This window comes from Molothrus ater, chromosome 23 (genome assembly GCF_012460135.2).
Source record: "Molothrus ater isolate BHLD 08-10-18 breed brown headed cowbird chromosome 23, BPBGC_Mater_1.1, whole genome shotgun sequence".
Classification (NCBI taxonomy): Eukaryota; Metazoa; Chordata; class Aves; order Passeriformes; family Icteridae; genus Molothrus; species Molothrus ater.
This window is the reverse complement of record NC_050500.2, coordinates 5588813-5603664: the sequence shown is the minus strand read 5'-3', so window position 1 is coordinate 5603664 and position 14852 is coordinate 5588813. Positions and strand designations below refer to the sequence as shown.

Sequence of the window (14852 nt, the reverse complement as noted above, 5' to 3'; positions counted from 1 at the left end):
AAGAGGATAGAGATGAGGAACGGAAGAGGATGGGGAGGGGATGGGGAAAGGGGAAAAAGAGGAGAATGGGGATGATGACGGGGACAGGGGATGGCACAGGGTAGGGATGAAAAAGGCAAAAATTAGGAGAAAATGGGAAAAGGGAAAACAGAAGGGGCAAAGGGGAAAAAGACAAGGTGAAAATAGGAAAAAGGGAAGGGAAAGGGGAAAAGGAAGAAGAAAAAGGAGAAGGGCAGAGACAAAGAGGCTGTGCCCATCCTCCCCCCTGACAGTGCCCAGGGTGCCCATGGGGAGGGGGTGCAGCCCCTGGTGGGGCATTCCCATGGCTCCCACGGGCACCCCTGTCCTCCCAGGGGTCACCCTGTTACCTTGTCCCCCTGGTAGGGAGGTGGCAGCTGCCAGTAGTAGGAGTCAGGGGGCAGCTCCCTGAAGCGCTCGTAGGTCAGGTGGGGCTGGGGGTGCCCCAGCTGCACCCCAAAGCCGCTGTCAACGCGGGTGCTGCGCTGGCGGTTCACCAGGGCGAACCCCTGGGCATCCCCTGGGGCAAAGGACGTCCGGATCTGCGGGATCGAGGGGTGAGAGGGGTCTGGGACAGGTGGGGACACCCTGGGGACGTGTGGGGACAAGAGGGTACACTCACGGTGCCACGGGCGTAGGCAGTGCTGGTGCAGTGCTGAACGATGCCCATGCAGAAGCAGGGCAGGCACCCAGCTGGCTCATCCCCGCTCAGGTGGAAGTGGTGGGGACGGCACGTGGCACAGTGGGGACCTTCCACGTTGGCCTAGGGGAGAAGACAGCACGGTGACATTGCTCTGTCACCCTTCCTGGGGTTGGGGACACACACACAAGGCTCACCTTGCAGTGACACTGCTCGTTGGCATCGCAGCCCTCGCCGGTGCTGCCTCGTGGGTCACACTGGCATTGTGCACCGGGGACACCAGGCACTGAGGGGTGACACACAGTCAGCCACAACCCCCCTTAGTGCCACCGCAGGGGACACCACTTTGTCCTGCCCTGTGACACTCACCTCGGCATGGCTCTCCCCGTAGTGGGTCCCCCACGTACCCGGGCAAGCACCTAGGGTGGGACAAACCCAAACGAGGCAGTGAGAGGAGCAGCCACCCCAAAAACGCCCCCTGCCCCACCCCAGTGTCCCTGTCACCTCTCGCAGAGGCGCCCGCTGTGCCCTGGGGCACAGGCACTGCACGTGGGCTGCCCATCCGTGTCCTCAAAGCAGATCTTTGTCACCCTGTGGAGGGGACAAAGGGACAGGTGACACCCAGTCAGTGTCCTCAGGGATGGGACAGACCAGGGAATGGCACCTACTGGGTGTCCCCATGGGGTCCATAGCAAGGACAGGGCTGGCAGTCGCCCGGGGTGCCCCGGGTGGCATCGCCGTAGTAGCCAGGTTGGCACTTGTCACACTGGGGACCCTCCGTGTGATCTCGGCAGCCCTGTAAGAAAGGGGGTGGTGGCATCGGTGTCCCTGCCATGGGAGCTCCTGGAGAGTCCCCTGGGTGTCCCCAGCTGACCTGGCAGACGCCGGTGTCAGGATGGCACTCGCTGGCATGGCCGTGGCACTGGCACGGCTCGCAGGTGCCCAGGTAGAGCCCGGCGCTGCTGCGGGTGTAGCCGGTGTCACAGTCCTAGAGGGGACAGTGGCAGTGGGGTGGGACACGGCTCAGCACCCCTGCAGTGGCAGTGAGGGGGCCTGAGGGTCTCACCTGGCACGAGGCCCCGCGGTACCCAGCGGGGCAGGCACAATCCTCCACCTCCAGCGCGGGCGGGCGGCCGGTGGCGTGTGGCACTGCCACGTCCAGGGTGACATCAGCCAGTCTGCGGGGCCAGAGGGGACGTCAGCACTGCCCTGCCACCCTGCTGTGTCCCCTCCTGACTCCACCAGGAGCTCACCTGCTCTCCTCTGGCTGCTCTGAGTAGGATGCCCGAATCATGAACAGGTCCACGTCGGCCAGGGCCATCAGGAGGTGCTCGCGGGTGGCATCGTGCCCATCTGCGCGGCGCCAGGCGCCCTGTGCCACACACCAGGGTGACATGGGGGCTGCCATCCCCCACTGCACCCTGGGCTATCCAGGGTGACGTCCCCATGGCAGCCAGTCTGACCCCTGGGGCCCCCAGACCAACCCCTCCCCAGCACCCAGTCTGACCCCCCCCCTCCATGACCCCTCTCGCTGGGTGTCACACAGGGACCCCTCTCACCTCACGGATGGGCACGGTGACAGTGGTGGGGACACCAGCCGGGGGGGTAGCACTGGAGAAGTGCTCCAGGAGGATCCCATTGCCCTGGAGCAGGACATCAGGGTGCCGGGGGGGCAGGGGAGCGCCCGCCGGGGCCCGGTGTGTCACCGTGTACCGCAGCTCCCCGCCGTACGCTGTCACCTGTGGGGACACTCAGCATGGCTCGGGGCCACCGGCTCCCCCAATTGGGCGGTGGGGACATGCAGAGGCACAGAGGTGTCCCCAGAGCGGCTGTGTCACCTTATCCCCGGTGAAGGGTGCAGGCAGCACCCAGTAGTGAACACCCCGTGGCAGCTCTCGGAAGGCGTCGAAGCGCAGCTCCCGCGGGGACACGAAGTGTGGCACTGCCCCCGCCAGCCGTGACCCCGACAGGTTGGCCAGGGGCAGCGGCGCCGAGTCCTCAGAGCTGAGCAGCACCTGGGAGAGGGATTGTGGTGGGCATGGCCTGGCACGGCATGGCACCACATGGCACGGCAGGACACTGCATGACATTGCATGGCATCACTTGGCACAGCATGGCCCTATATGGCACGACAAGGCACGACATGTGTGTTGCATGACATGGCACCATGGCACTACATGGCATGCCACGGCATGGTGACATGACATTATGGCACAGCACAGCACAATGTGGTGCTACCTGGCACCACGTGGAACGGCACAGTGTAACACTACAGAGCATGCCATGGCACGGTGACGTGTATCGTGACAGTGCATGGCATGGCACCATGTGGCATGGCACAACCTACAATGGCACGTCACTGAACAGCACAGCAAGACATGGCAAGACATGGCACGACATGGCATGGCACAGTGTAATACTACAGACCGTGTATCGTGACAGTACATGGCATGGCATGACACCATATGGCACGACACAACACATAATGGAACATCACTGCACAGCACAGCAAGACATGGCACAACATGGCACGGCACCACGGCATGGCATGGCACTACTATGGCATGGTACGTCAAGACAATGACAAGGCGTGGCATGGCATGACATAGCATGGAACATCAAGACAATGGCATGGCATGGCATGGCATGGCATGGCATGGCATGGCATGGCATGGCATGGCATGGCATGGCATGGCACGGCACAGCACATCAAGACAATGACAAGACACGCCATGCCATGGCATGGATTGTCAAGACAATGACGAGGCATGGCATACATGGAATGACATGTCAAGACAATGACAAGACATGCCATGGCATAGAATGGCATGTCAAGACAAAAACAAGGCATGGCATGGCATGGCATGGCATGGAACATCAAGACAATGACAAAGCATGGAACGGCATGGGATGGCATGGCACATCAAGACAATGACAAGACACGCCACACCATGGAATGGCACATTGAGACAATGACAAGACCTGGCAGGCCATGGCCCAGGATGGCCCAGCCTGTCCCGTGCTGTGGGTACCTGGTGGCGGTGCCAGGCGGAGCTGGCGCAGGAGCGGGACAGCCCCATGCAGAAGCAGGGCAGGCAGCCTGCAGGGTTGGCAGCGCTCAGGTGGAAGGTGCCAGCGGCACAGGAGTCACAGAGCCGGCCACGGACGTTGGGCTGGGGGCACAGGGAGGGCAGGGGTGAGCAGGGAAATGGGTGGGACTGGCTGCAGGGGGTGGGATGGACTGGGGGGGACTGGTGGGACTGGGTACCCCAGGGACCAGACTGGGTGCCATGGGGGTGTTGTCATTGGTGCTGGGGGGATTGGACTGGGTGTTATGGGGGGTTGGAGAGGGTCCTGCTGGGGGGTTGGGCTGGGTGCCATGGGGCAGGGGATGGGATTGGTGCTGGGTGGATTGGACTGGGCACCCCAGGGATTGAACTGGGCGCTATGGGGGTGGCACTCGCTACCATGGGAGAGTGGGACTGGTTGCCTCAGGGGAGCTGGGTGCCATGGGGTAGAGTTCAGATGGGTGCTAGGGCAGGGACTGGGTACCTGGGACCAGGCTGGTGCAGTGGGTGATGGCAACACCCAGCCCCCCGTTGCCCCCTGCATTGTCCCCACCAATATTGCCCCACTGTCCCCCAGCCCCCTGCCCTCACCTTGCAGCGACAAGTGCCACCCGCCTCGTCCTGGCCCCCGCGGGCATCACACTTGATGAGCTCCTGGCCTGCAGGCAGCGAGGGTGAGGGTGGGGGGCACCCAAGGGTGCAGGGACCCCCCAACCAGCACCCTCCACTCACCAATCGGGGTGCACTTGCCACCCGGCTGGATGGGGTCTCCCTCGTAGCCTGGGGCGCACCTATGGATGGGTGGGTGATAGGTGGGTGATGGGTGGGGTGTCAGGTGGGGGGGTTATGGGGAGGGACCCCCCACCCACCTCTCGCAGCGGCGACCAGCATATCCAGGGGCGCAGGCGTCGCAGGTGGCCTGGCCATCTGTGTCCAAAAAGCAGGACTCCGAGAACCTGTGGGTGACAATGACGGTGACACCAGGGCAGTGACATCAGGGGCTGGTCCCTGGGGTTGGCACCCACCTGCGAGATGGCTCCGTGTAGGGACAGGGACAAGGGTGACAAGCGGTGGCTGTGCCCTTGGTGGCATCGCCGAAGAAGCCAGGTTTGCACTTCTCACACTGGGGACCCTCCGTGTTGTGCTGGCAGTTCTGGGAGGGGGACACGTGTCACAGGGGAGTGGTGATCCTGTGCTGGGTCCCTGTCCCCTTGTCACCTCGTCAACCCCTCACTCCTTACCAAGCAGTGCCCAAAAACGGGGTCACAGGTGCTCGAGTGGCCATGGCAGCCACAGCCAGAGCAGGTCCCCAGGTAGGGTCCCCTTGTCACCCGCTCAAAACGGGGGGCACAGCGTTGGCACGACAGCCCCGTGTAGCCCACGGGGCACCTGGAGACAGAGCAGTGTGACAGTGGCATCACAGCAGCAGTGGCACTGAGCCCGTCACCTTGCTGCCAGTGCTCACCTGCACTCCTCGACGTCGCCAGCCGGCCCCAGGCCAGTGTCTGCAGTGCTGGTGATGTCCATGGCCACGTCACTGAGCCCCACGCTGGCCATGCGCCCGTCATACACCGCCCGGATGAAGATGCCCTCCAGCCCCTGCAGCACCAGCAGCAGCAGCTCCCGGCTCACAGGGGCACCCTGCTCGTCCTCCCAGTGATCCTGCCAGGACGGTGACAGCAGTGTCACAGCAGGGTGATGGTAATGCTGGCATCACCCACCTGTCCCCACCAGCATCAGTGCCCATCATCAACATCACTGCTACCAGCATCACCCACCCTTCATCAGTATCTTCTTCCCGTCCCTGGATTCACCCACCCGCCAGTATAACCAGTGTCACCCACCCCTTATCTGCATCACCACCACCAGCATCACCCACTTGCCACCAGCATCACCCACCCTTCACCAGCATCTCCATCCTATCCCTGGATTCACCCACCCACCAGTATAACCAGTGTCACCCACCCCCTGCCTGCATCACCCACCACCACCATCATTCATCCATCACCACCACCAGCATCACCCACTCATCCTCATCATCACATACCCATCCCCAGCATCACTCATCCATCCCCAGCATCACCCACCCATCCCCAGTATCACCCACCCATCCCCAGCATCACTCATCCATCACCACCACCATCCTCACCATCACTCATCCATCACCATCACCACCACCACCCCTTCTCACACCCACCTCGGTGAGGGGCACGTGCCGCCGGTTGAGGACGTCAGGCTGTGTGTCACCAGCCCGTGCCCGCAGCTGCCGCCCGTGGCCCCGCAGCAGCACGTCGGGGTGGGCGGTGGGCTCGGGGGGCCCCCGGCCCAGCCGGTACCGCACCCCGTAGCTCAGCGCTCCCCCGTAGGCGTCCACCTGGCAGCACAGCAGGCTGTCAGCGGCCGTGCCACTGGTGTGCCCCAGCCCTGACCCTGCCCCGGCATCACCTTGTCCCCAAGGAAGGGCTCTGGCAGTGCCCAGAAGGCGTCCAGCGCCAGGAAGCGGCGGGACAGGTCCAGGAGCTGGAATTCCTCAGTGCCCACATCCACGTGGAGTTGGGTGGCCGAGAGCACCGGTGCGGATGGCGCTGCTGGCACCGTCACGTTGACACCTGCAAGGAAAACGCTCAGCCCCTGCTGTGTCCCTTGCTCCTGTCCAGCCCCTGTCCCCTGTCCCCACAGCTCACCCTTGAAGTCGTCGGGGCGGTTGAAGCGCAGGTGGAGGCGGTGGCGGTGCCGGCTGGTGGCACGGCAGGAGGTGGTGACACCGAAGCAGAAGCAGGGCAGGCAGCGGGATGTCCCTGTCACCTGGAAGTGGCCCTCGGGACATGGCCCTGTGGGAGATGAGACAGCGGGTGATGGTGACAGTGCCACGGTGGGATTGGTGGCACGGAGCGGGGAGGGGCGGCTCACCAGGGCGGGTGACGGTGAGGATGCTGTCAGGGATGCCGAACACCATGCCCAGGGTGTTGATGGCCTCGCAGGTGTAAGCGCCTTGATCAGCCTCCTTCACGTCCCGGATTGTCAGGGTGCCCTGCCCAGCCTCGCTCACGATCGACACCCTGTGGGGCACGTTTGCTACCCAGAGCCTGGCACAAGTGGAGCCCAGCACAGCCAGGAGCCACACACACCCTGTGCCCAGCACACGCAGTACCTGGCACACCTGGGGCTCTGTACACCCAGTACACCCAATAGCCTGGACACCCGGTGCCCTGCACACCCAGTGCCCTGCACACCCAGTGCCCTGCACACCCAGTGCCCCACACACCCAGTGCCCTGCACACCCAGCACCCAGCCCCAACCCAGGAGCCCATTCCCTCTGCATGACCAGCTTACATCCCGGCCCCGCCCCAGTCGCAAGCTCCTCCCATCGCACAAGCCCCGCCCACCTGTGGCTGCTGGGGGTGTGTCCCCAGTTCAGGCGCCAGGTGACGATGGGGGTGGGGACACCGGTGGCCACACAGGTGAAGGTGACGGTCTGGCCTGGCACCGCCGTCACCGACTCCCGCGGCAGCGTCACCACCTGTGGGGGCACTGCCACCGCCACCCAGTCAGTCACTGTCACCGCCACCGGCACCACCGGGGGACAGGGACACTGCCACTGCCACCCAGTCAGTCACTGTCACTGCCACCGGCACCACCGGGGGACAGGGACACTGCCACCGCCACCCAGTCAGTCACTGTCACCGCCACCGGCACCACCGGGGGACAGGGACACTGCCACCGCCACCCAGTCAGTCACTGTCACCACCACCGGCACCACTGGGGGACAGGGACACTGCCACTGCCACCCCCCACCCAGTCATTGTCACCACCACTACCACTGACACAGTCACCACCCGCCCCAGGTGTCAAGGACACTGTCACTGTCACCCCTGTCATTCTGGACTGCCACTACCATCAGCACCACCTGCCCTGCTGGCACCCCAGGGAACTGGGACACTGCCACTGTCATTGTCACTGCCACTGATACCATCGGCTCTGTGTGGCACCGCTGGAAGATGGGGACACTGTCACTGCCACCCCAGACCCACCCGGGGACAGGTTCTTTGGTACTGCCTCCAGTCCAGCTTGGGGACAGGGTCCCCAGTGTGGTGGCCAGCCTGGTTCTATGACATGTCCCCAGCATGGCACTACCTGGGGTCAAGCTCCCAGCACAGGGTCCCCAGCCTGGTGCCATGACACAGGCTTCCCAGTGTGGCACTGTCCCCAGTGTGGCAGCCAGCACCGTGCCACAGTGCCACAGTGTCCCCGGTATGGTCCTGTGGCACTGGCTTGGGCACAGAGTCCCCAGCCCAGTGCCATGGCACAATGTCCCCAAACACAGTGTCCCCGGTATGGTCCTGTGGCACTGGCTCGTGCACAGAGTCCCCAGCCCAGTGCCATGGCATGTCCCCATGTCCCCAAGCACAGTGCCACCAGCCTGGCACCATGACACAATGTCCCCAGCCCTCTGCACTGGCACAAGGCCCCGGGCAGTGTCCCCAGCCTGGTGTCACAGCAGAGGGTCCCTGGCACAGCTCAGACACAGCCCCGTACCCCAAGGACAGCTTGGGCACAGTGTCCCCATCCTGGTGCCACAGCACCACATGCCCCCAGCATCAGAGCATCCCTAACACAGCATCCCAGCCCAGCCTTGGTCCCCATGTCCCCTGCCTGCCGAGCTGTCCCCTCTGGTGTCACTCACCACATCCAACCTCGTCGCTGCGGTCGGGGCAGTCGGGCTCCCTGTCGCACTGGTAGCTGGCTCGGATGCAGCTCCCGCTGGACACACACCGGAATTCCGCCGGCCCACAGGCCGCCCCGGGCGCCTTGGTGGCTGCAGGGGGGACAGCACGGGGTCAGCCGTGTCCCCGTGTCCCCACGGCGTCCCCGAGCCCCCGTACTCACGGCAGTCGCTCTCGTCGGAGCCGTCGCCGCAGTCGTTCTCGCCGTCGCAGCGCCAGAGCTTGAGGGCGCAGTGCCCGTTGGCACACTTGAACTCGTTGGGCTCGCAGGGGGACGGGGTGCCTGGGGGCACGGGGCAGGTCAGCACCCAGAATCCCAAAATCCCAGGGTGGAAAAGACCTTTGAGATCATTGATGACCCAACACCACCTTGTCACCCAGACCATGGCACTGAGTGCCACATCCGGGCTTTCTTTAAACCCTTCCAGGGATGGTGGCTCCACCACCTCCCTGGGCAGCCCCATCCAGTGCCAGTCACCCTTTCTGTGTAGAGCTTCTTCCTAATGTGCAGCCTAAACCTCTCCTGCACACCTCAGGGCTGTGTCCTCTCATCCTGTTCCCAGTTCTCTGGGAGTAGAGCTCAGCTCCCACTGGGCTGCACTTTCCTTTCAGGGAGTTGTAGAGCGATAAGGTCCCCCCTGAGCCTCCTTTTCTCCAGGGTTAGGAGGATCAGGAGCCCCCCAGCTCCCTCAGCTGCTCCTCACAGGATTTGTGCTCCAGACCCCTCACCAGCCTTTCTGCCCTTCTCTGGACACGCTCCAGCCCCTCCATGGCCTTCCTAAATTGGGGAGGCCCAGAACTGGACACAGCTCTCGAGGTGCTGCCCAACCAGTGCCGAGCAGAGGGGAACAATCCCTGCCCTGCTCCTGCTGGCCACACCATTCCTGAGCCAGGCCAGGAGCCATTGGCCACCTTGCCCACCTGGGCTCACTGCTGGCTCGTGTCCAGCCTGCTGTCCATCAGTCCCTGCAGGTCCCTTTCTGCCTGGCTGCTCTCCAGCCCCTCAATCTGTAGCCCTGCAGGGGTTGTTGTGGTCAAAGTGCAGGACCCGGCACCTGGACTTGTTAAACCTCACACCGATGGATTCATCCCTTGGATCCAGCCTGTCCAGGTCCCTCTGCAGAGCCCTCAACCCTCCAGCAGATCACACCTCCACCCAGCTTGGTGTGGATCTCAATGCCCTCACCCAGACCATCAGCAAAGACGATCTTCACTTTACTTTACCAGGACTGGGCCCAACAGGGATCCCTGGGGGACACACCTGGTGCCCCAACACCGACTGCATCACCTCCCAGCTCTCCATCAGCCCTTCCCAGCCCAGCCCAGAGCGAACCTGCCCAAGCCACGGCCTGCCACCTATTCCAGCAGTTTGTCATGGGACACAGGGTCCTGCTGAAGCGCAGGTGGAGCCCCCCACAAAGCCCCTCCATCCCCCAGACCCACCGCAGGCGTCCTCGTCGGAGCCGTCGGCGCAGTCGCGCTCTCCGTCGCACAGGTAGTCCCGGGGCACGCAGCGCCCGTCCCTGCAGGCGGCCTCGCCCCCCTGGCACCCCCCAGGTGCTGGTTTTGGGGGCCGTGGGGTGAAGGGGCGCAGGGGGGACGCGGGGGTGGTGCCCACGGGGACGGTGCTCAGTGGGCGCGTGGTGGTGGCCGGGCGGGCGGTGCTGGGGGGCGGCCGTGGGGAGGGCTCTGGGGGCAGATAAAAGGGGGTTAGGGGGGATTTAGGGGTGAAGAGGGAGGGGCTGGAGGGGAGGGGTGCAAAGGGGGCTTATGAGGGGGGGGTTTAGGGGCAAAAATGGGGTGCAGAAGGGTTATATGGGCGAAAAAAGGGATGTGAAGAGTGTTTATGGGGCATAGAGGTAAAATGGAGGTGCAGGGGGATTAAAATGAGAAATGGGGGTGTAGTGGTATAGAGGACAAAAGGATTGTGGGAGGGGTGCAAGGGGGGTTTATGGGGGTGTAGGGGCAAAAATGGGGTGCAGGGGGGTTATATGGGGGACAAAAGGGATGTGAAGAGTGTTTATGGGGCATAGGGGTAAAATGGGGGTGCAGGGGAATTAAAGTCAGAAATGGGGGTGCAGAGTGGTATAGAGGGGTGTACTGGGCAAAAGGGGTGTGGGGAGTGTTCATGGGGTGAAGGGGGTTAGGGGGCGATTTAGGGGGGAAGAGGGAGGGTCTGGGTGGGGCTGGAGGGGAGGGGTGCAAGGGGGGCTTTTGGGGGTGCAGGGGCAAAATGGGATGCTCTGCAAAATGGGGTTATATGGGGAAAAAAGGGGTGTGAGGAGTGTTTATGGGGGCATAGGGATAAAATGGGGGTGCATGGGGGTTAAAGTGAGAAATGGGGGTGCAGAGTGGTATAGAGGGGTGTACTGGGCAAAAGGGGTGTGGGGAGTGTTCATGGGGTGCAGGGGGTTTGGGGGGAAATGAGGGGGCAGTAGAGTATAATGGGGTATATGGGAAAAAGGGGCTGCAGGGAATGTTTATGGGGGTGTAGGGGTAAAATATGGGGCAGGGGGTTACAGGGGGAACCGGGGGTGCAGGACGAGACTATAGGAGGGTTATAGGCAGGAAAGGGCAGTGTAGAGGGGGAGTGTCAGGGCCATGGGGTGGGGAATGGGGGCGGGGGGGGGTTGGAGGGGACAGAGGAGGTTTTGGGGTGCCCCATTGCCTCACCACATCCCTCCTCATCAGAGGCGTCGTGGCAGTCGGGCCGGCGGTCGCAGCGATATTCCAGGGCCACGCACTCCCCGCTCCCACAGGAGAACTCCCCCGCGGTGCAGGCGCGTGGCTGGGGGGTCACTGTGGCCAGGGAGGGGGCGCAGGGTCAGGGGGGGCACCCCAAAACATCCCCCCCCTCCCTCAATTCAGCCAGCAGAGCAACACAAGCAGGATGCGCTGCTCTGAGGCTCCCAGCCCCAAGCCGCTCCAGAGCACCCCAAAACCCCCCGGGGCTCCCCCCAGAGCCCCCCCCAGGGCTCACCGGCTCCCAGGCGGCGGAACTGGAAGCCCTGGGGGGAGGTGAGGTAGGAGGCGATGGAGCCCCCGGCCAGCAGGTCCCGCAGGACCCCCCCGAGCTGCGCCTCGTCCCCGTTCCCCTCCGAGCCCACGTCCAGCTCCACGAACACATCCCCGTCCAGCTGCCTGGGGGACAAGGGGTCAGCGTCCCAGAACAGCCACACTGCACCCCCAAACCGGCCCTGAGCCTCCAGGCTGCCCACGTTGCACCCCGAGAATTCCTCATCACCTCCAATCCACCCCATCACCTCCAAATGCATCGGTCACCCCAAAAAACCCCTGCACTCCCAAAAGCTCTTCACTGGACCCTGAAATGTCCTCACTGCAACCCAAAAGCCCCTCTTTGAACCCCAAAGCATTCCCACCACTGCCAACCCACCCCAACACCCACAAAACCTCTCTGTCCTCCCAAAAGCACCCCAAAATCTCCTCATTGCACCCCAAAAGCCCCTCATTGCATCCTAAAACATCCCCTTCCCCTCCAATCTGCCCCATCACCTCCAAACACCTCCATCATCCCCAAAACCTCCCTGCACTCCCAAAAGCTCCTTGCTGCACCCCAAAACTTCCTCATTCCACCCCAAAATCTCCCCAGGTGATGCCTTGCTCCCCCAGACCCCCCTGCCCCACCTCTTTTCCCGACCTCCCAAACCCTCTAAGCCCCCCTAGACTCCCCCAAGCCCCCCAAAGCTCCCCAATCCCCCCTTCATCACTCACTTGATGAAGACCACGCTGACCACCTGGTCCCCAGGCACTTTGTAATACTCGGACTCCAGCTGTTGGGGGGCAGGAAATGAGGGCTCAGCAGGGTCCCTCGGGTGCCCCCCAAGGGTCCCTTGGGTGCTCCCCATCCCTGCACCCCCCGAGTGCCCCCCCAGTGCTCACCGTGTCCACCACGGCCTCGGAAATCTCCCGGAATTCCTCGGAGTCAGGGTCCTCCAGCCGCGGGCTGTAGTCGATGCTGCGGGTGAAGTTCACCAGAGCCCGGAAATAAACTGGGGGTGGGGGGTGCCAGAGTTGGGGGATAGGGTGTCAAAACTGGGGGGGTGGCACCTGCACACCCAAAAAATCCCCCTCACCCAGCTGTGACTCCCCCCCCATCCAGATGTTCCTTCTGCTCCCCAGCTGCGTCCTCCCCCTCCCCACAGGGATTGGGATCCCACCCCATAAAGCACAGGAGGAAGAAAAGTGGGGGTGCAGCAAAAGGGGGGGGTCCCCAAAAAGTGTCACTTACTGATTGGGGGGTCGTCCTCGGGCTCAGCCACCACCATGCCCGCGGGCGCGGGGCGGGGCCCGGGCGCTGCCCCCAGGGAGGAGGAGGAGGAGGAAGAGGAGGAGGAGGATGAAGAGGAGACAGAGGTTGAGAGCGGTGCCAGCAGTGGGGACCAGCCCGGGGCCAGGTGCCATCCACAGTGTCCCCTTACCGGTGGGTGCCAGCCCGCTGCTGGGAGGCGGGGCCTTGACTCTCGGTGGCCAGGGGACACCGCTGCCATCCTCCCCGCTGCCATCTGCCACGGGCACAGCGTGAGGGTGGCACCCGCCCACGGTGACGCCCACCCACCCATGGTGGCACCCACTGCCACCAAATGCCCCCAGATCTCAGTGCCACCTGCGATGGGGACTATGTGGTCATTCACACTCCCATGGTAGCCACCACCTGGTGACATTTTACTGCCAGATGACACCAGTGCCATCTGCCCTGGGGACAACATGGGAGCACCCAGGGTGGTTCTACCCTTGGTGACTTCACCCACGGTGATGCTCACCCACTCAGTGCCACCCTGCCACCGTCTGCCACCAAATCCTGGTGGCATCTGTGGCTGGGGCAGCACGAGTGGCACTCGCTTGCAGTGACATCCACCCACCCAGTGCCACATTATCACCAGATGCCACCAGTCCAAGTGGCACCAACCACAATGAGGACAGTGCAAGCAGCATCCAGGGTGGCACCCACACACCCAGTGCCACCTTAGTGCTGGGTGCCATCAGGTCCGTTTCCCATCTGCAATGGGGACAGGTGAGTGAGTGGCACCCTCAGTGGCACCAGCCGATGGTAACACCCCCCACCTGGTGCCACCCATGCATGTCACACCCACCCACGTTGACATTCAGCCAAAGTGGCTCCCAATCCTGGTGGCACCTTCCCACCAGGTCCCAGTGCCATCCGCAGCAGGGACTGTGCAAGTGGCACCCAGGGTGGCGTCAGGACCCACCCACCCTGGTGTCCCCTCACCTCCAGAGGCCACCAGGTCCTCATCATCTGACAGGTGCCGGTAGTAGCGCCGTCCCTGAGTGTCCCCGACGTGATCGGCCACCGTGTCCTCGGGGAAGGCGTCAGCCCAGCCGTGGGCGCCACCGGTGACCTGGGGACAGGGGGACAGGGCCACCATGGGATGGGGCCACCAGGGGACGGGGCCACCAGGGGATGGGGCCACCACGGGATGGGGCCACCATGGGACAGGGCCACCAGAGGATGGGGCCACCCGCGGGACACGTCACCCCGAGGGGGGACGGGGGTGGGGGTGCGTGGCTGTGCGGTGACGTCACCGGGAAAAGGAAGCGGGATGAGCTCATCACACACCCTCGGCATTCCTGCCCTGACGGCACCGGGATCACCGGGATCACCGGGACCGCCGGCCCTCGATCACCGGCACCGGGATCACCAGCAGGAGGGTTACCGGCACCGGGACCGCCGGGACCGCCGGGACCGGGACGTGCATGTGCAGGCGCCGGGGCGAGTGCCGGGGAGCCCGGTGTGCACACGCGTGTGCAGCGACGCGGGAAGTGTGTGCACACACTTGTGCACTGCTCCACGTGTGCGCTGACACGGGGACGGGCGCGCTCAGTGACACGGGGATGCGCGTGCACGCTGACACGTGGCCGTGCACGCGCGTGTGACAGCACACACCGCGACAGTCACCCACAGCTGGCTGTGAGCACCTACAGGTGCCAGGGAACACTGGCACCGCCACACCCGCGCCCTGGCACACGCGTGTACTCGGCCGGGTGTGCCCCGGTACCCGGGTGTGCCCTGGTGCCCGCGGGGCCGAGCACACGCGTGTGCCCCAGCCGGGTGTGCCCCGGTACCCGGGTGTCCCCTGGTGCCCGCGGGGCCGAGCACACACGTGTGCCCCAGCCGGGTGTGCCCAGTGCCCCAGGCGGGTGTGGCCCGGTGCCCGCAGGGCCCAGCACACGCTCGGTGTGCCCCAGCCGGGTGTGCCCCAGCCGGGTGTGCCCCAGCCGCGTGTGCCCCAGCCGGGTGTGCCCCAGCCGGGTGTGCCCCGGTACCCGGGTGTGCCCCGGTGCCCGGGTGTGCCCCGGTGCCCGCGGGGCTGAGCACACGCTCGGTGTGCCCCAGCCCGGTGCCCCCGCCCCGGCCCCGGCAGG

The 14852-nt window shown here is 64.2% G+C and overlaps 1 protein-coding gene across 1 annotated transcript in view; it reads right to left on the bottom strand.

Moving 5' to 3' along the window:
* The window catches only part of HSPG2 (heparan sulfate proteoglycan 2), a 44345-nt gene that overhangs the window by 25131 nt on the left and 4362 nt on the right, over nucleotides 1–14852 (bottom strand). Inside the window, 32 exon segments of the mRNA XM_036396368.1 lie at nucleotides 369–560; nucleotides 641–781; nucleotides 856–944; nucleotides 1028–1077; nucleotides 1163–1249; nucleotides 1327–1454; nucleotides 1533–1646; nucleotides 1725–1836; nucleotides 1912–2030; nucleotides 2218–2397; nucleotides 2497–2673; nucleotides 3691–3831; nucleotides 4318–4385; nucleotides 4459–4517; nucleotides 4596–4682; nucleotides 4752–4879; nucleotides 4968–5115; nucleotides 5192–5388; nucleotides 5924–6100; nucleotides 6172–6335; nucleotides 6411–6557; nucleotides 6637–6785; nucleotides 7113–7257; nucleotides 8411–8542; nucleotides 8614–8733; nucleotides 9894–10139; nucleotides 11124–11249; nucleotides 11431–11591; nucleotides 12183–12241; nucleotides 12351–12460; nucleotides 12890–12973; nucleotides 13699–13828. Coding sequence (XP_036252261.1) covers nucleotides 369–560; nucleotides 641–781; nucleotides 856–944; nucleotides 1028–1077; nucleotides 1163–1249; nucleotides 1327–1454; nucleotides 1533–1646; nucleotides 1725–1836; nucleotides 1912–2030; nucleotides 2218–2397; nucleotides 2497–2673; nucleotides 3691–3831; nucleotides 4318–4385; nucleotides 4459–4517; nucleotides 4596–4682; nucleotides 4752–4879; nucleotides 4968–5115; nucleotides 5192–5388; nucleotides 5924–6100; nucleotides 6172–6335; nucleotides 6411–6557; nucleotides 6637–6785; nucleotides 7113–7257; nucleotides 8411–8542; nucleotides 8614–8733; nucleotides 9894–10139; nucleotides 11124–11249; nucleotides 11431–11591; nucleotides 12183–12241; nucleotides 12351–12460; nucleotides 12890–12973; nucleotides 13699–13828 — 4167 coding nt within the window.